Source organism: Eleutherodactylus coqui, chromosome 2, assembly GCF_035609145.1.
Source record: "Eleutherodactylus coqui strain aEleCoq1 chromosome 2, aEleCoq1.hap1, whole genome shotgun sequence".
NCBI classification, from domain to species: Eukaryota; Metazoa; Chordata; class Amphibia; order Anura; family Eleutherodactylidae; genus Eleutherodactylus; species Eleutherodactylus coqui.
The window spans coordinates 288784885-288806011 of NC_089838.1; the positions used below are offsets into that span (position 1 = coordinate 288784885).

A 21127-nucleotide genomic window follows, 5' to 3' on the forward strand; every position below is an offset into this window, starting at 1 on the left:
CCAAAACCACCTTGTTAGGCACCATCAAGTACACACCTAGTGCCACTGGTTTTCCTTTCTTGGCTGTTTCTGTTCCGTCAAAAGAACTGTTTGCATGGACAAATGAAAACTCAGAAACCAGAGATAGCTGGTGGGGTAACACATTTAGTGCTTTGAACCCTGCCAATTGGTTTTCTGGTTTAGGAGGTTGGTTTATGGGGATCCTACAAAGTATATTACAAGTTGTGATGATTTTATTATGCATTTATAGAGCAATTAAGGTTATAATTTCATGTATTTCTAAATGTACTGAAAAAGCTTTCTCTTCGCCGATATGAATCACGTGTTTATGGACTAGGAGTCATACTTGTCTTGACCCCATGTCCAAAACGGGGGAATGTGAGGGGTAAATTCACGTTTATGCCTTATTGACTACAGCGACTCCATTTTGTATTCTTTGCTTTTGCTAAATACATGTATTTGTACAACTTTCACTTTTTACTTAGAAGAATGTTAGACCCAATTATAATAATGATTTCGAATCCTTATCAGCTTCCTCTCTCACATGCATTCTTTCCCTTGAGAAAGTTCACTCCTTTCTCTCAGAAGCGTCCAGGAATGTTTTGTTTTGTTACAGGTGTCACCGGACATTGATATATATTGTTTATGTAGGAGACTTCTCTAAAAGATGTGTAATGCTAATTAAAATCTGCAGATGCTATGTAACCTTGGGCATGCGCAGTAATCAAATCATACGTCAGCAAACTTTTCCCTATAACTTCTGTAATACTCTGAATAAACACACTTCACTCTGACAACCCAAAGCATGTGGTTGTCCATTTGTGTCGTCTATGGGTACCCATATCTCAAGACTAATCTGGAGGCAGACAGCATCCGCTCTACGGTCAAGACTTGATTGACCCCCTACATTACTGTTTCTGTACAATTATCATGATACAAATATTATATATTTTTATTTAGGTTTTATTGCTTTTGCATAATGAAAACCTTTTTGGAGGAAAAATACATATATATTTTTTTGCATCGCTGCATTCAAAGTTCCAGAACCTTTCTCTCAGTTTTTTTTTTCTATTAGAGCAATTGCTTGCTACATGAAACGTAATTTATTGTATGGGTTGTTGCGGATGCGAAGATGCCAATCATGTATTTTTTGTAATTAAAACAAAGTATATATGTCAATAAAATGAGGAAAGAGATCACTTTTTTTGGGTGGGGGTGGGGGGGTTATTTCCTTTTTTTTTTTATGCCCCTGTAGGGGATTTGAGTTTGCTCAATGTCCCATAACTATTTTATTTTTCCATTGACAGAGCTCTGTGAGGTCTTGTTTTTAGCGTGGTGAGCTGTAGTTTTTATTGGTTCCATTTTGGGGTAAATATGACTTTTGTGATCACTTTGATTTTATTTTTGGCAATTGAAGTGGACAAAAAATTGATAGACCCTGTGCTTTTTATATGATAACAGCTGCTGTGAGAGATAAAAAGTGTGTTCAATTTATTCTATAGGTTGCTACGGATGAGACGGTAGTATATATATTTATATATATATATATTTTTTTTTTTTTTTCATTTTTAACCCCTTGAGAGCTTATTCACACGAGTGAATAACAGCAGGCCGATATACGCTACTATCTGACACATTCGATTCCAATGCATCAGATCAAGCGTATTCCCGCGGCGTAAAAGCGCCTGGCTGGCCAGTTTAGCGCCAGGCGCTTTTACACCAGGAAGGAAAGATAGTCCTGGAACTATCTTCCCAGCCTGAATACGGCGGCCGCTGCATAGACTCCTATGGAAGCCAATGACAGTGGCCAGAGAAGGGAGGTGGGAGGGAGTTTAGCAGCGTGACTACTAAACTCCAACCCCCTTATCTCCTCCTCTCTCCTCCCCTCTCGCTGTTTGCAATGGGGCGGGGCAGAGCTAAGCGCCCACCCTGCCCCCCATTCATTGCAAACAGCCGTAGGGGAGGAGTAAGGCAGAGAGCCGGTGAGGGGGAGGGAAGAGGGAGACGATTTAGCAGAGCTAATCTGTCTCCCCCTGCCCAATGTCATTGCGGCCTCAGCGTATATGCATCGGGCCTGTGGCGTATGAAATGTTAGATTTGCGCGCCTGTTGACACGTTTTTACGGCGCCGAAGGGTGCACGTAAGAAGGCCTACGGCCATGTTACAAAACCCTAAGGATGCAGCCCTTTCCCCCCCCCCCCCTATTTTCGTTTTTTCCTTCACCCTTTTAAATAATAGTAACTCTTGTTTATCCATCAACGTTGATGTTCAAAAGCTTGCTTGTTTTTTGCGGAACAAGTTGTGTTTTTCAATGGTACTATTTAAAGGGGTTGTCCCGCGCCGAAACGGTTTGTTGTTTTTTTTTGCATAGGCCCCTCGTTCAGCGCAATCGGGCGATTAGATGCTGAAATTAGACGGCACCATAGAGACGGGGACGCCAGCGCAGGGAAGGTGAGTATATAACTCCTGTATGGCACATATTTCATGCACGATGTATATTACTAAGTGCATTAATATGGCCATACAGAAGTGTTTAACTTAACTTGTCATCGCGGGACAACCCCTTTAATGAAACATATAATGTACTTAAAAATTTGAAATTCTACAATCTTTGGGTGCATCTGGTTTCTACAGTGTACATGCTGCAACAAAAATGACATAACTTTATTCTATGGGTCAGTACGATTACTGTGATACCACATTCATATATTTTGAGGTTTTTTGCTGTACTACTTTATGTTTTTCAAAGATATATATAATTTTTAAAAAATATTTTCTGCCGCCGTCATCTGACAGCCATAAGTTTTTTTTATTTTTCCGTCGACATGGTTGTGCGAGAGCTCATTTTTTGCAGGATGCCCCGCGGTTTCTACTGGTATTTTTGAATACATATGACTTTTTGATTGTTTTTTATTGCATCTTTTCTTGAAGACAGGGTGACCAAAAAGCGCAATTTTGTCATTCTTTATGTTTTTCTGATGACATTCACCATGTAGAGTAAATAATGCGTTACTTTGATAGACCAGACTTTGGATCCCTGCACACGGGATTTCCCGCGGAATTAGGCCTCATGTCCACGGGGAAAATCAGGCCCGCTACGGATTCTACATGGAGAATCTGCAGCGGGTCCCTCCTGCCCCGCGGACATGAGCGCTGAAAATAGGAATTTAAAAGAATTTACCCATCCGTAGCGGGCGGGGAAAGTCTTCTCTTCCTCACGGCCGGATCTTCTTTTTCGGCCGGCGGATGAACTCGTCAGGGCTCCGGCACGTCGCCGACGTGCCGCGCGCATGCGCCGGGCACATCCGCCGAGCCGAAGCAAGAAAGATGCGGCCGTGAGGAAGAGAAGACCTTCCCGGTCCGCTCCGGATGGGTAAATTCTTTTAAATTCCTATTTTAGGTCTCCCGCGGATCCGGACGGCTTCCATAGGCTTCAATAGAAGCCCGCGGGAGCCGTCCCCGCGGGAGACCCGCATGAAAATGGAGCATGGTCCAGATTTTTTCATGCTCCATTTTTTTTTTTAAATCCCTTTTATTGACCATCCGCGGGTATTTATCTACCCCGCGGGTGGTCAATGCATCCCTATGGGATGCGGATCCGCGGGCAGGAGAAGAGTTAAAATCTGCTGCGGATTTTAATTCTTATTTTGCCCGTGGACATGAGGCCTTAGATAATGCAATCCTATGCAGACAGCTGCGATTTCACCGCTTGAAAACTCGCACGGTAAACAAATCGCAGCATGTCCTATTCCTGTGTGAGCCTCGCAGAGGCCTGCACAGAAACGTCCCTGGTGATGCGCGGGCTCTGCACTGCGCATGTGCGGCTGTGCGCCACCCGGCACATCGCAGGGCAGAGAGAGAATATGCCAGATGGGTGAGTATAGGCCCAATACCAGGCCACGGGTCACACCCCGCTGCGAGAATCATCCGACCCGGCCATGTGCAGGCCTTGTTTTACAGATGCAGCGATACCAAATATGTATTTTTGTTTTATTATTTAGATTCTTTCATTATAAATATGGCAAAAGGTTTTTTATTTAACTTTTATTACCTTTTTTTTTTTTTTTTAAGAATCAGTAAAACTCTTTTAAACTTTTTTTGACTGTTTATTTAGTCCCAAGAGGGGACAAGAACATGCAATGCTTTAATCGCTCCTGGAGTATGATATAATGCCATAGTATTATATCATACTGCGATCTGACAGGCATTCTATCAAGCCACGCCATAGCCACAGCTTGATAGGCACTCTGCAATGGCAGCTCTGGGGCGTTTCAGAAGACCCCCGGCTGCCATGACAACCCACATGGCAACCCGGGATCTGATCGTGGGGGGCCGTAAGCGATCCCCGAATATCGGTCTGGGCATTTAAATGCCACTGTCAGAATTGACGGCATTTAAAGGTTTAACAGCTCAGATGATCGACACGGCTTTTCAGAGTTGTTAAAGGCGGTTGTCGGCTGTAAGAAATCTTTAAAAAAAATTGCATCACACTTGTATGCCATGTGATTGGCATGTGAGTGCAATATGATTTTTACCATTTAAAAACTATTAGAATTACTTGTGACTTTTGCACATGAAAAACGGGTGGGAACCCGCAAGTACACAGCAGCGATGCATTTAAAAAAAACAACAAAAAAACACATCATTACTCGCATCCAGAATTGCAATTTTACAAGGACAACATCAGTCCAAGTTTCTATGACCGGCATCGCGCTCGCCCGTGTGAATGCACCCTTTCTCTGGAAAGGCATTTTCCTGTTCGGCTTTTCCATTGAAGCTCTAGAGTCATAATTGTGACCCTCAGCGGGCAGCTATTATTATAGGATCTTATGGTGTACAGTATTGTAGTATAATTCAGTTTAACCTCCCACAATCCTCTATTGTGTTACTGAGGGGATGGTGAGGGTTGTGTGTATTTCTCCTGACTGTTGTACTTTTACCTAGGATAAAGGACGCAAGACGTGTCACAACGAAGATGAAACGCGATCTGCTGATTCTGGGACTTCTGGGTAAGGAAATCTAGACAATTGTTTCTGGAGGTTTTCTAGCAATGTGAAGTATTTTCTGTAAGCTAACACCTCTATATGTGTAAAAGTGGCTTTACACGGGACAACTAATGTCCAATGAATTGTTTGATAGAGCAAATGTAAGTAACAACCAATCAGAGCGAAAATTTGTTTACTCGTCACTTCATTTAATGGTCGCTAAAAAATAGTCGCTTGTTGTTTAACCCTTTCATGCATAAGAGTTATTGATGTTCCTGTGTCCAGGTCACATTTTGCAATTCTTGTATCTCCATCCTCAAAGAACATAACCTTTTCATTTTTCTGGTGACATATCTACATAATGCTTGTTTTTTCAGGACAAGTTGTATTTTTCAATAGTACCATTTGAGGTAATATACAATGTGCTAGAAAACATTTCACAATCTCTAAGTGGGATGAAAACGGTAAAAGAAACCAAAATTGGAGCATTGTGAGTTTTTTGGTTCTTGACAGTGCAGTCAAAATAACATGCTACATTTATTCTATGGATCAGTATGATTACAGCGATACCAAATGTGTAAAGTTCTTTTATGTAGTACTAATTTTAAAAAAAACAACCCTTTCTTTCACCATACCTGCCCTAATTTTTGTGGCACGGCCTATCGTTTTTATTGATAAGATTTTGAGGTACATATGACTTTTCGATCACTTTTTATTCAGTTTTTTTTCTTGGAGACAAGGTAACCAGAAAAGTGCAATCCTGGAATGGTGTATTTTTTTCTGACAGTGTTCACCATGTGGGATTAATAATGGGCTATTTTAATAAACTGGACTTTTAATATTTTTCATTATTGGTAATAATTAAAAAATCATTAATTATTTTTACATTTTTTCAGTACCCATAGTAGATTTGAACTTGTGATAGGCTCCCTGGGGCACATGGGTTGAAATTCCGTGGCGGGATTTCCTGAAAAATTTCCGCCCGTGCCCGCTGCTATAGGATTGCATTAGATAATGCAATCCTATGCACACAGCTGCGGTTTGTCTGCGTGAAAACATGCGGGAAAACAAATCGCGGCATGTTCTATTTCTGTGCGGGTTTCGCAGAGGCCCGCACAGAAACGTCACTAGTGACGGGCCGACTCCGCTCTGCGCATGCGCCGGCTGGGCGGCAGCTGGCACATAGAAAAGCAGAGTTGGCGCCGGGAGCGTGAGCCACAAGTCTCTGCAGGGGCACGGGTTCGCATCCCGCTGCGAGATCCGACCCAGCCGTCTGCAGGCGGCCATAGTTTGAGCACTTATACAGTATAATGCAATACTATGATGTTCCACTATACTGTATTTTAACAGGCATCATATTAAGACATGCTGATAGGTAAACAATCAGGTCAGCCAGGGAGCCTTCAGAAGGCCCCTTGCTGCCATTACACCCAGAGGGCTCCTGGAGATTTCCTCATAGGGTAGCAGTACAGGACATTTAAATCCCACTGTTAGAATTGTTGAATAGTCTCTGGTGTGGACCATTCCTGTTCCCCTTATCACATGATGCAAGTTTTCCATGATGTAAAGTCATCCTGTTTTCTGTTTATGATAAGCATGTATATTCTTATGTCCGATGCTGAACAGTGGTCCAAGCTCCTATCAAAAAACTTCAGAGCGAGTGCCGTACGCCAATTACACACAACCCAGACTGTATGGCACAGAGACAGAAGTCATAACCATGAACACGTGTTACGTCTGGATCAGTCAGTGGCACCATAAGTAGAGTTCGTCGTACCCTGTTGAAAATGCCTCGCATTGGAGATTGAGGCATCGTTGAGAGGCTGCAGGACAAACCACGGAGTCACATTTAGTCTGTTAAGCTACAAGACTTTTCTCACCTATAGTTCAGCATCAGTAGAGATGAACGACCTGGGGGTACTAGTTGACTGTAGACTTAACTGGAGCAATCAATGCCAGTCAGCTGGTGCAAAAACAAATAGTCTTGGGGTGCATTAAAAGAGGTATAGGAGAGAGGGACGAGAACGTTATTGTTCCACTATATAATTCATAAAGTCGTGAACCATTGTTCAGTGTTGTAACAAACAGTCGCTGTCGTGCAAACATGTCACCACAGAGGGGTAAACGCTGCTGTAAAGCTAATGCAGCTTACATGACACAGCGACAAGCCACAATTTCACCTCAGCCACCAGCTGAAGTTTGTAAATCTCGTGCAGCAGATATGCGAAAGCAACGAGCCAACATATCTCCTCAGCGAGCAGCTGAAGTTTGTAAATTACGTGCAGCTAATATGCCATAGCAACATAGCAGAGCTGTGTGGCTCTGGTCCTATAATTTCCTAATAATTACTAGTCTTTTTATACCCAGGACTGCAATGGTAACAAGAGGGCATCCCCTACATTTAGAGGAAAGATGGTTCCATCACCAATACAGAAGGGAGTTCTTTACCGTAAGAGCAGTGAGACTAGAACTCTCTGCCTGAGGACGTGGAATTGGCAAAATCCATAGAGGAGTTTAAGAGGCGACTAGATGACTTTTTAGAGCACTATGATGTAACAGAATACAGACATTGAATAACCAGTGGGGTTGTTAATCCGGGTCTTGGAGTCAGGTAGGAACTTTCAAACGTTGATCTAGCGATTAATCTGACTGCCGTTATGGAGTCGGGAAGGAATTTTTTTCCCCAAATGGGCTACATTGGCTTCTGCCTCATTTGTTTTTTTTTGCCTTCCTCTTGATCAATAGGCGGGGGCCAAGGTGGAAGCGAGCTGAACTGGATGGACATTGTATGCTTTCAGCCTATGACTTCACTTCTGTTGGAAATCTTGTCAGTTGCAAACAAATTTTAGTCGTTGTGAAGTGATGTCCGAATTATGCATTTCTTGAAGGTTGAAAGGATCTTTAATTCCTCTAACAGCAGATGTCGGGATGCTGCAGTCAGCCGGTCATCATGCACATTAGATGTTTGTAACATACCGTAGTATGTTAGGCTGAAAGTAGACAATGTCCATCTAGTTTAGCCTATTTTCACTTCCTCCTTGCTGATCCTTAGGAATGCAAAAAAAAAACCCAATGAGGCAGAAGCCAATGTAGCCCATTTTGGGGAAAAAAAATCCTTCCCGAATCCATAATGGCAATCAGAATAATCCCTGAATCAGCGTTTGAAAGTTTCTACTTGACTCCAGGACTCGGATCAACAACCCCGCTGGTTACTTAATGACTATATCCTTCAGGGTTCATAGGCGTCATGGAAAACCTGGAATTTCATGGAATACCTGTAAATGTCGTGGAATTTTCAGATTTTTCATGCATTTTTGTCATGGAATTTTTCCTGAGTCTTGCTAAGGCCTCATTCAGATGAGCACTGCTTTAGCGCTTAAGAGGCACGTGAAAAAAGCGCTTCTATAGGAACCAATGGCTTCCTATAGAAGCGTTCACATGAGCGCTTGTTAGACACGCTGAATTAGCAGATCTAACAATGATAGGACATGCCAGTGCAAACTCGCATGCCAGCTGAGTGGTGCGTGCAAAGATACGACTTGTCCTATGTTTGCTGCATGCTTTCATAGGCTCCTATGGGAGCCTTGAAAGCACGCACCACAGATCATGTGAACGAGCACCTTCAAGTAGCATGAAGTAGCCCGTTCAAGCGATCTTTTCAGCACTGTAGCAGCGCCATTGCAGAAAGGTCATGGAATCCGCGTCAGCCCCTATCGACAGCGCGGCATAATCTGTATTGCACATATGCGCCGGCCGGCACATGCGCAATACAGATTATGAAGAATACGGACAAGTACGCGGTGGGTCACCGGCTGGGCACATGGTCGGATTCCGCTGCGGGATCCCGCATGTGGAATCCAACCCGGATGTGTGCATTCGGCCTAAAGTCTGTCAAAAAAAAAACTTTTGTCAAGCTCACTTAATTTAATTCTGTTGTAGTGCTGGTATAGATTCTATAATGTTTAGGTTCACTACTGGCAGAACAATTGGAATCCATCGGAGAAGAAGCTGGCTTCACGTGAAACAGTACTTTGCCTTTATTAAATTGTACCACGGTGCATCAGACTAGACAGAAGGCGTTTCAACTCACAAAGGAGTCTTGAGATCATCTTGAATCATCTATTTCTGTTTTATTGATTATTCTAAAGCCTTTGACTGTGTGGATCATAATAAACTGTGGCAAGTTCTTGGTGGTATGCGGATAACAAGTCGCCTTGTATGCCTCCTGAGGAATCTGTATAATGACCAAGTTGCGATGGTAAGAACAGACCATGGAACAAAAGATTGGTTTAAGATTGCGAAAGAAGTACCGCAGGGTTGTATACTCTCACTTTACCTATTCAACCTGTATGCAGAACACATGATGTGACGAGCGGGAGTTGATGAATCCAAGGCTGGAGTTAAAATCACTGGAAGAATCGTTAACAATCTTAGACAGATCTAAGGCGCAAAGATTACTGCAGACGCGGACTTCAGCCAGGAAATCAGAAGACGTTTACTTCGGAGGAGAGCAATGACCAATCTCAATAAAATAGTTAAGAGCAGAGACATCACACTGATAACGAAGCTCCGCATAGTTATAGCAATGGTATTCCCCATAGTAACCTATGGATGTGAGAGCTGAACCATAAGGAAGGCTGAGCTAAGGAAAATAGACGCTTTTGAACTGTGGTGTTGGAGGAAAATGCTGAGAGTGCCTTGGACTGTAAGAAGATCAAACCAGTCCATACTCCAGGAAATAAAGGCAGACTGCTCAATGAAGGGAATGATATTAAAGGCAAAACTGAAGTACTTTGGCCACATAATGAGAAGACAGGATACCTTGAAGAAGATGCTGATGTTGGGGAAAGTAGAAGGCAAAAAGAAGAGGGGCCGACCAAGGGCAAGATGGATGGATGATATCCTTCAGGTGACGGACTGGACCTTGGTGGAGTGGGGCGTGGCGACAGCTGACAGGAAGCTCTGGCGTGGGTTGGTCCATGAGGTCTTGAGTCAGAATAAACAACAACTGTTTCACGTGAAGCCAGCTTCTCCTGTGTATTCCTGTATGTAATGCCGCTGGGACTGGGCGGTGAAGCAAAGGATCTACTGAGACTACTGCCGGGAAAATTCAGATTCCGTGTGATAAAGGGAAGGTGAGCAGCAACTTTTTAACTTTTTATTAGGCAGAACAATAGTTCACTTAAACATGACAGATTTTTTTAAGTGTCCCTTATAAAACTCGGTTTCAAAATGTATAAACCCGCCTCTCATAGTTGGGGATTTAAAAAAATAAATAACATTATTTAACTGGGAATAGCTTGACTTGGCAGGGTGTGTCTATTATTATTTTTGTATTTGAAACAATAATTAAAAAACAAACCTTTGATTGCGTGTATTTAGAATTCTGCGAGTGAATCTTGAAATCTCATGGTAAAGTCATGGAAAAAACTTTAAAAACCTGTATAATATCATAACACACTAAAAAGTCGTCTAGTCCCCTCTTAAATTCCTCTATTGATTTTGCCATTACCACGTCCTCAGACAGAGAGTTCCATAGTCTCACTGCTCTTACAGTAAAGAACCCCCTTCTGTGTCTGTGATGAAACCTTCTTTCCTCTGAACGTAGAGGAAGCCCTTTTGTTACCATCACAGTCCTGAATATAAACAGATGATTATTGTCCCCTAATGTATTTATTCATAGTTATTTGGTCACCGCTTAACTGCCTTTATTCCGCGGTGAATAATCCTAATTTTGATAGCCTCTCTGGGTATTCCAGTTCTTCCATTCTGTTTATTAATTTGTTGCCCTTCTTTGAACCCTCTCCAGCACTGCAACATCTTTCCTGAGCATCGGTGTCCAGAACTGTGCGCAGTATTCCATGTGAGGCCTGACAAGTGCCTTATATAGTGGAAAAATAATGTTCTTGTCTCTCGCCCCTATACCTCTTTTAATGTACCATAAGACTTTATTTGCTTTTGCAGCAGCTGATTGGCATTGATTGCTCCAGTTAAGTCTGCAGTCAACTAGTACCCGGTCTTTTTCCATATCACTTTTCCCTAGCAGTACCCCATTTAGTGTATATTGGTGACATCCGTTTCTCCTGCCCATGTGCATAACCTTACATTTATCAATATTGAACTTCATTTGTCATTTTTCTGCCCAAGCCCCCAGCTTATCTAGGTCCGTTTGCAGCCATACATTGTCCTCCGTTATATTAATTATCTTGTATAATTTTGTATCGTCTACAAATATCGATATTTTACTGTGCATTCCCTCTATCAGGTCAAATATATTGAACAGAATAGGGCCTAATACTGAACCCTGTGGCACCCCGCTAGCAACGGCGGCTCAATCAGTGTACGAACCATTTATTGCCACCCTCTTCTTTCTATCTCTGAGCCAGTTCTTTACCCAACTACACACATATTCGCCCAGACCGAGTTGTCTGATTTTATATTTCAACTTATTATGTAGCACCGTGTCAAATGCTTTAGAAAAATCCAGATATATGAGATAATTAGACTCTCCCAGGTCCAGCCTAGAACTTACTTCATCGTAGAAGCTGATCAAATTGGTCTGGCATGATCAACCCCTCATGAACCCATGCTGATGAGGCGTTATGCCATTGTTTTCCTTAAGGTATTCCAGGATGGCATCTCTCAGAAACCCCTTGAATATTTTTCCGAATATTGAAGTGAGACTTACCGGCCTGTACTTACCAGGCTCTCTTCTTGACCCCTTTTTGTATTATAGAACCACATTGTGAATGTGTCAATCCAGTGGTACAACCACTGTCTCAGTAGAGTCCCTAAATATAAAAAATAGTGGTCTAGCTATCACGTCATTTAGTTCCCTTAGACCCCTTGGGTGTATTCCTTCTGGGTCTGACGATTTGTCGATTTTAATCTTTTTGAACCGATTCTGCACTTCCTCCTGCGTCAGGCAGGTGATATTTAGTGAGGTTGTTTTATCCCCCTGCTTCTCGCGTGGCATTTCTTTTTCCTTTGTTAATACACTTGCGAAAAAAACTATTTAATTGATTCACCCCCCCTCCCCCATCATCCTCTATGATTTCTCTTACATTATTGTTCGAGGGCCAGTGCTTTCAGTGCAAATCCTTTTACCATTTATATGATTGAAAAGTAGGGTTATTTTTGCTCTCTTTGGCAATCAGTCCATCTGCCTCCTCCTTGACCGTTTTTATCTTTTATATATTTTTTCTCTGTAAGTTTTTAGCTCTTCTTCACTGCTTTCTTGTTTTAATATTTTAAATGCTTTCTTTTTTCGCTTATTACCTTCCTTACAGTCTTATTGAGCCACATTGGTATCCTTCTACTTGTAGTTCTTTTATTTTCAAGAGGTATGAACTGCTTACATGAGGTATTTAGGATGTTTTTAAACTTCTCCTATTTGTGTCTGTGCTGTTGTTTTCGAGGACATTGTTCCATTTAATGTTGACAAGAGTAATTCTGAGCTGATCAAATTTTGCTTTACTAAAGTTTAGCTTTTTGTGTTGCTCCCTGTAATCGACTACTAATACGTATGGCTAGTGATGAGTGGCAGCAAACACATGCAAATAGGCATTGCCCTTGGCTAGCTCTTAGGAAATGAGGTTTATCACCTTAGGCCTCCCTCACACAGGCGTTTGCAGAAACGCAGCATTTTTCAATGGTGCATTTACTGCAGATTCAGCCTAGTTTCAGCAGCTCTGATTGGTTGAGACAGTCAATGAATGGCTGTAATTGGGCATCGAGCCAGCGCCTAGAACCAATCACAGCAATCTATTGCTGGAGGCGGGGTTCTCAAACCTCGCTTACAGCAATAGATCTGTCAGTGCAAGGGAAGCCCAGAGCAGCGGCAGATACCAGCGGCCGGGACCCAGACGGCAGCTGCTAGGTGAGTATTGCTTTTCTTTTTTCCCATCTAGTGTAGCTAGGACTGATTTACGGTGTAGGGCTTATATTGCAAGCCCTTCCCCGAAAACTGGTTTTCGGTTAACACTGCCAAAAATGCGGCACCAGGTTTTGCGTTGTTTTCAGCAGTACTGAAATTTCAATGGGCGACGCAGGGCTGAAAACGCCCAAAGATAGAACATGCATCGCTGTCAAAGCGCAGAGTTGGAAACGCTGCGACTTGACGCTTCTGTGAGCAGCCCCATTGAAATGAATGGCAACGTTGTACAGCATTTAGCACAGCACTGAAAACGCAGCGCTAAATGCTGTACAAAAACGCCTGTGTGAAGGAGGCCTTATATAAGAGAGCTGTGAATTTTATGCCTGCTTAAGGTATAAGTTGATTTTTAGATGAGAGACAAAGTAGGCCGCTCTTGAACCTACCCTAAGGGCGCCCACCCACTGGCGATTTTTTTTCCCTGCGAAATTCGCAGCATTTTTTTCTCTGCAGGGGTCTATGGGACTTGTAATGTTAAAATCGCGATCGCGCGAAATCGCGATTTTGCGCGATCGCGATTTTAACATTACAAGTCCCATAGACACCTGCAGAGAAAAAAATGCTGCGAATTTCGCAGGGAAAAAAATCGCCAGTGGGTGGGCGCCCTAATACAGCATATTTACCAAGATTTCTTTGATTCCCCCTAAGTTCAATGGGCCCTGTTTGCTTGTTGCTGGTCCTGTCTTAAGGGCTAATGCCCACAAATGGATTTTTACTGCGTTTCCCGCAGCGGAAATCCACGGCTGAATTCCGCAGCTTTTAGGTTCTATTTAGAGATGAGCGAGTATACTCGGTAAAGGCAGTTGCTCGAGCGAGCATTGCCCTTAGCGAGTACCTGCCCGCCCGAGATGAAACGTTCGGGTGCCGGCGGCAGGCAGGGAGCTGCGGGGGAGAGCGGAGCGGCGGGGAGATCTCTCTCCCTCTCTCCCCCCCGCTCCCTCCTGCTGACAGCCACTACTCACCGCTCCCCTGCGCCGGCACCCGAACGTTTCATCTCAAGCGGGCAGGTACTCGATAAAGGCAATGCTCGCTCGAGCAATTGCCTTTACCGAGTATACTCGCTCATCTTTAGTTCTATTGAACCTAATAGCTTTCTGCCTGCCAATGCTCACTTGCAGAATTCCACCGCGGATTTCCAATGTGGGAAATAAATTGCTGCATGTTCTACTTGCCGCAGATTTACGCTGCGGGAGGTCTCCATTAATATAGCATATTAATGGAGACTGCGGAATTCCGCGATCACTCGCAGGCACTATCCCTTTTTTAAACGCGGTAAATCCGTGGGCGTATCCTGCACCGCTCATTGGCACGAGCCCTTTGGCTGGTTTCACTTATCAGGTACTTAATGCAGCATTTTTTCTGCACCTATGTACAGTACAATGTTAGTGAAGGGGGTTTTAACAAATTCCATTCACTAACAATGGAACTATTCTGCTTCAGATTTGAGTCATTTTGTGGATTTTCAAATCTGCAGCATGTTTATTTTTATTTCTTAACAGAAAATTCACTGCAGCTTTCATTCATTTCAATGTAATGAGTGAGATCCGGCAGGTAAATCTGCAACAAAATGCTGTGAATTTCATTGTGGTTTTGCTGTGGAAAAACAACGGATTTATCCACTATGTAAAAGAAGCCTAATACAATGTATAGAGCTCCTGTACCTCTGTTTAGTTGTTTCCTTGTGGTTTTGTCTTTCAGCGCTCAGTCAGTTGCTAGAAGTACGGCCATTTGAGATTGTCTTTCCTCGGAAAGTGCATGCCGTGTTCAGGAGAGACAGCCAGGTAGCTCCCACTCCAAGTACACTTATACTTATTGTAAAACTGTCCAATCAGTGGTATCTGCATTGAGCTTCTGCAGCTGGTTCTGTCACATTTGATGAAAAAAGTAGCACCGCAAAATGAAAGACAAAGTAGCGGACCCACCCAACTAGATTACATATCTGTCCTCCTTGGTTAGTGGCCGATATAGGATGGATCTGATTCTGCATAACGGTTTCCATGATAAGCAGAAACCACAACACAGAGGTGAATACAGCTAATCCAGTACTCTTGTATTACATGTAATGCTTAATTTCCCCTGTGGTGGTGCTGCAAGGGAAATTAACACTTTCTCACTGGTTCTTCCATAGTTTACGGCTGATTGCTTGGTTTTTCATTGGCTGGGGCATCCTGTTAATTTTCAGGTGACCCTTCCCATTAAAAGATTGTCAAGAACCAACAAGTCCTTTAAATACACACAATCCATTAATTTTTGTCTTTCTAATCTGTTTCTCCAGAACATTTATCCAGATGTCATCCAGTATGAGATCAGCCTGGGTGGGAACTCCACAGTTATTCACATTGAGAAGACAGAGTGAGTGATCTCAGTATATGTTGTGTATATATATATATATATATAACTGATGGCGAGGTGACTATAGGATACTTCTACATATAACAAGGCATTATAGAGTCGATTTTCAGTGATGATATAACACATTCATACTAACTCCTTTATGTTTCTACAGAAATCTCTTTGGTAAAAACTACACAGAAAGCCATTATCTGGCAAACGGGACTCTTGTAACAAACAGTCCTGAGTACCAGGTATAGTAAGAGTCAACAGCCTTCAGGTAGAAATGAGTTTTCATTTAAGTGCATATATTTTGTGCTAACAGTCATTTTTGCAATACAGTTTGATTAACAATTTTGCACCATTTGTCTTCTGCAGCTTCTACGTATCACTGTATATAGACACTGCAGTGTAAGGCCTCCTGTCCATGGGCGATTTTTCACTGCATTTCCCACAGCAATAATCCGGCCGCGGGAAATGCAGTGAATGCTTTCCATCGACTTGCTATGGAAAGCACATCCCCGCTGTCCGCGAGTGGAGAATCAGCGATTCTCCGCTCATGGGATTTAAATCGCAGCATGCTGCGATTTGCCGCAATTCTCCACGGTGAGCCTATCTGTCAGATAGGCTCAGCGCGGAGAGCTGTCAGTTCTCTCCCCGGTGAAGATCTGTCGTGGGATATTGCTACGCTGTTGGACAGGAGGCCTAAGTCTTAATAGGAGATTTGTTAGTGAGGCTGGACTGATGATGTTTTCAGCCTTATCTCCCTTCTCTATTTTTTATCAGCTAATTTATAACAACAGCAAAGATAAATTAACTAATAATAATCTTGAGAAGAGAAAGCAAAGGGAAACTTAGCCTTTAGGCCAGCCTCACTGACAGATCTCTTATTGAGACTTGGACTGCACTGTCTATAAGTAAGCAGTGATAAGTAGAAGCTGCAGAAGACAAACAATGCAAAATTTCACCCAGCTCCTTTGCAAAGACCATTTTCAGCACACAATATACATATTTAAGTGTACTACAGTGGTGCCTTGGCTTAAGAGTTTAATTTGTTCCGTGATGGAGCTCTTAACCCAAAAAACTCATCCCAAATCAATTTTCCCCATTGCAATGAATTAAAACGCCATTAATCCGTTCCGGACCTCCCCAAAAATAAGCCCTAACTACACTACATGTTAAAAAAGCAAACATCAATACTCACCTACCATCATTGAATGGCTGTTATTGGTTAATCCAGCGCCGGCTTTTAATGGCTGACGCGACACTGGATTACCCAATCAGAGAATTAGCTTGCTGGAGGCAGGGTATTTAAGCCCCGCTTTCAAGAAGAAATGCCCTGTCGGTGTGGAGTAGTCCATAGCGAGGACCTGAATGCTAGCGGTAGGTGAGTTTTAGCCCCCCCTCCCTGAAGCCAGCCTTCTGTGTATAAGCTTGCAAGCTTCTTGACTTGCGAGCAGGCTCGTAACCCGGGTTTTTGCTCTGTAATCAGACCAAAAATTTGGGAGAGAGCCTGCTCGCAAGTCAAGAAGCTTGCAAGCTGAGGCACTCGCAAGTCAAGGCACCACTGTATTTGTAGAGTTGCTTCTTTGTCTATTGTAGATTCATAGGAGCAATAAAAAATGGCCTCAAAAGTTAACATACCCATTAAGTTCAACCTCCTATTATTCACACAAGGCTTCCAGAAAGCTGAGACCTAAACTGCTGTATGTGTGGACTTCTTTAGCTGCAGCTGCAGCAGTGGTATGCAGAGAAAGAAGAAACATTAGTCACCACTATTTTTCCTTACTGCAGGACAAAAATGAAACTAGATTATTTTGGCCACACAGAGCTGTGGTTTTGTTAAGCTTTCCATGAATCATTCGTACAAACGAATATAAGAAACATTGTAATGTAGAGAAACATACCCCCGTTTTACACTTCAGGTTCTTTCTTCCCCTCCTTAACTTTTCACTCACTCTGAACTCACTGATAAAATCTATCTGCAAAGAGGATACAACTTTTCAGCTTCACTTTGAGATCAGATATAGCTGCTCAGGGAAAGGGGAGGAGGAGATTAGTTACCTTGTCATCTCCCATATTTCTCTCTATAAGGGCTCCCACCCACTGGCGATATTTTCTTTCTTGCGCTGCGAGAGCACGAGAAAAATCTCGCATCGCAGCGCAAGAAAGAGGCCAGTATAGAACCGGCATATCGCAAGTGGTTTCAATGGGGCTAGCACTGCTGCCGATCCCATTGAAATTAATGGTTTCAGCCCCGCAGAATGATTATCGTGGAAGGGCTTGAAATATAAGCCCTTCCCCGATAATCATCAATAAGTGTGTAAAAGAATTTATTACTCACCTCTCCTGCGCTCAGCCGCGTCCTCCTGCTGGCTCCCTGGCACTGCTATTAAGCTCTTTCAGCAGTCGGGGATTTAAAAATCCCCGCCTCCTGAAAGGGCTGTGCAGATTGGCTGAGGGCTCAGCCAATAGCAGCTACTGCTTAGCTATTGGCTGAGCGCTCAGCCAATCAGACATAGCTCTTAGCTATTCATTCATGAATAGCTAAGATATAGCTGCTTGATCAAAAAGTAAACAAGTGCTACCGTATATAGGTCTGATTTTTCTCGAGCCGTTATCACACTCTACTGTGTAAATACAGAATTCAGCCAGGCTCACACGAGCGTATATTGCAGTGTGCGGGCTGCAAGATATATGTGCCCGGCACGCAGCCAGTACGCCATGACATTACATATGGGCTGCTTGCAGCCCATCGCCGTGCACCATCTTGGGGTGTATGCGAGCGTAATACGTGCCAAGATAGAACATGCTGCAATTTTTCTTACAAGTGTAATATACGCAATTCACGTGAGCGGCAACATGGCTGCCTATGTGATATTGGTACAGCGTATTGTGCACACAAAACCTGCACTCATAATACGCAATTACCAAGTGCTCAATTAAGACAGCCTTAAAGGGGTTGTCCCACAGCAGCAAGTGGGTCTATACACTTCTGTATGGCCATAATAATGCACTTTGTAATGTACATTGTGCATTAATTATGAGCCATACAGAAGTTATAAAAAGTTTTTCACTTACCTGCTCTGCTGCTGGCGTCCTCGTCTCCATGGAGCCCGCCTAATTTTCGCCGTCTAAAATGGTCGAATGGCCAAATTAGACGCGCTTGCGCAGTCCGGGTCTTCTGCTTTCTTCAATGGGGCTCTGTGTAGCTCCGCCCCGTCACGTGCCGATTCCAGCCAATCAGGAGGCTGGAATCGGCAATGGACCGCACAGAAGAGCTGCGGTCCACGGAGGAAGAGGATCCCGGCGGCCATCTTCACCGGTAAGTATAGAAGTCACCGGAGCGCGGGGATTAAGGTAAGCGCTGAGCGGTTTTTTTTTACGTCCCTGCATCGGGGTTGTCTCCCGCCGAACGGGGGGGGGGGGGGGGGGTTGAAAAAAAAAAAAACCCGTTTCGGCGCGGGACAACCCCTTTAAAGAACAGAAATGAACTGTTGACAGCTTTCTCCCTCCATGTCAGATTTTTGGGCATGGGGACAACTTGAACCCCTGTAAGTGTGACTTGGGAAATTGGTATTATGTGCTTATTAGGTTTGATGGTAGAAGTTCATTGTGACATTGTCTATGAGATTTTTCACGTGTTGTACAGCAGTGGTGCGTGTGCAAACTGGAAAACAGAATACTATAACCACATTCTTCTAGTCATCTATAGATCTCTTATTTATTCTCTGATTGTAAATAAATGTTTCCTGAGACCGGTGTCACATGGACATTAGTGCATTCATGCGCGCATCTGCACTGCGTATTTGCCTGTACATGTGCGTGGCAAATGCATGGAAAATAGAGCATGCTGCATATTTGCGGAAATGAAATGCTTGCGCAAAATACACTTATACGCAAATTATGCACGTGCAAAACGCTGAGCAAATATGTTTGTGTGTCCCTGACCTAAGTATATATTTATCTTTCCAGGATCACTGCCATTACCAGGGGCATGTAAAGAATGAGAACGACTCAGCGGTCACCCTCAGTACATGTAATGGTTTAAGGTATCTATCCATTCATCCATCCATCCATCCATCCAATCTTAAACTGAAGCAGTCATATCTATAGGATTTTCCATGTTCATCATTTCACAGCGGGCTTATCCAAATACGAGAGCAAAGATTTTTGATTGAACCACTGAACTTCACAGATAGTGAGGAACATGCAGTACATGAACAAGTGGCACCACTGAACATAACCTGTGGTGTCGGTGATGGCCCTGCGCCACAGAAACCACCATCCATCGCATCATTTCGTGCTTCAGATTTTGAGGTAACATTATTTGTTTGATCTTCTAGGCTGACCTATCTGAAAACAATGTAGAATGGGGGTGGCGCTGAACTTGGGGGGCTATAGTTTTCTAGGCTTTTTCTACAGCTGACAATACGAAAATGAACGAATAAAAAATTTTATATCCCAAACCTCTGCAGCATCTCTTCCTGCATCTTATGCTGCCCTCATATAAAGTATTATAAGAGTCCTAATAGATATATTGCGCTGTAAACCGCTGGGAAGCTGGGAGTTCAAGGGCTTCGGAAATCTCCAGCGCTGTCATTGAAGTGAATGGAGCGGAGGCACTGCTGTACAACCTCCATTACATTCACTTAGGGATCAACCGGATCCCCGTTCTCAGGATCGGTGGGGGTCCCAGTGTTTGGACTTCACCAATTAAAAAGTTATCCTTTATACTGTGAATAGGGGATAACTTCATAACTTGACACAATCCCTTGAAATGTCTAAAAATCAAAAAAGTGAAAAAGTTAGTTGACTTCCTGTCAAATTTGTTTTATGATGTTTTTGCTGCTGCAGTCCTACAATTCTGATTTCACTGACCTCTCACTATGTTATTCAGTTCTATTGATTTTACAGATAAATATTTCCATTAATGGATTGATTTTATGCTGGTGTAAACAGAGCTGATACATTGTTATATCTTGTGAATAAATGTATACATTATTAGTCCTTATGGTTAAAGCTTTGACACACTGTAATCCACAAAAGGATACACTCCCATTGCAGCACTGACCTCAGTATGGGCAGCTGGAAAGCTGAATTTCTGTGGCAGAATGGCTCCGTCTTAGGATGGAAGCGAACAGCGCCAAAAGGGACCCCGTTGACTACAATGACGTCTGTTTAGTTTCCATTCAGTGTTCTTAAATGCGGCGGTTTACAGTATTTTCTAACAGCGTTTTCAAACCCGTTCGACAGCGTTTTTAACGCACCCCATCATTACGCACTAAAATACCCTGTTTCCCTGAAAATAAGACATAGCATGATTTTCCAGAATTTTTGAGGATGCAAAATGATTTTTCAGGCTTTTTGAGGATGCTTGAAATATAAGCCCTACTCCAAAATTAAGCCCTGCTAACAGTTAATTAAAAAGTCAATTTAAATATTGTCCAGGCAGCTATACATGTAAAAAAGTTAAACCTTTTTGAACAAAAAATTAATATAAGACACTGTTTTATTTTCGGGGAAACACGGTAGAACTGACAGCATTTGAAAATGATCGTCTTAGAAGCCCCACTGAAATTAAAAATCGCTGTAGAGAACACCTATGTGAGAGTGGCCCTAGGCTAACTTCACACGGGCGAGAGCGATATAGGGCCGTGAATTCCGCCCCCATATCATGCTTCGCACCATGTGAATTCTCCAGGGACGCGAGTTGTTTTCATGTAAAAATCTTGCATCACTTCGGGGAAAAAGCGATCCTCCGCCGCGGCTGTCTCCACTGGCAATCAGCACTGCAGCCCCGCAGTACTTCTTTGTTTAGGAACGCTGACCACTGTAGGCAATCAGAGGCTCCAGTGAGTTATGATGCCTGGAAAAT

General features: G+C 43.1%; 1 protein-coding gene across 1 annotated transcript in view; it reads left to right on the plus strand.

Moving 5' to 3' along the window:
• The first annotated feature begins 7089 nt into the window (after positions 1-7089).
• The window catches only part of LOC136610189 (zinc metalloproteinase-disintegrin-like MTP4), a 72805-nt gene continuing 58767 nt past the window's right edge, over positions 7090-21127 (plus strand). The window contains exons 1-7 of the mRNA XM_066589431.1: positions 7090-7251; positions 7353-7434; positions 14617-14702; positions 15194-15270; positions 15425-15503; positions 19225-19301; positions 19392-19569. Coding sequence (XP_066445528.1) covers positions 7090-7251; positions 7353-7434; positions 14617-14702; positions 15194-15270; positions 15425-15503; positions 19225-19301; positions 19392-19569 — 741 coding nt within the window. The remainder of the gene's footprint in view (positions 7252-7352; positions 7435-14616; positions 14703-15193; positions 15271-15424; positions 15504-19224; positions 19302-19391; positions 19570-21127) is intronic.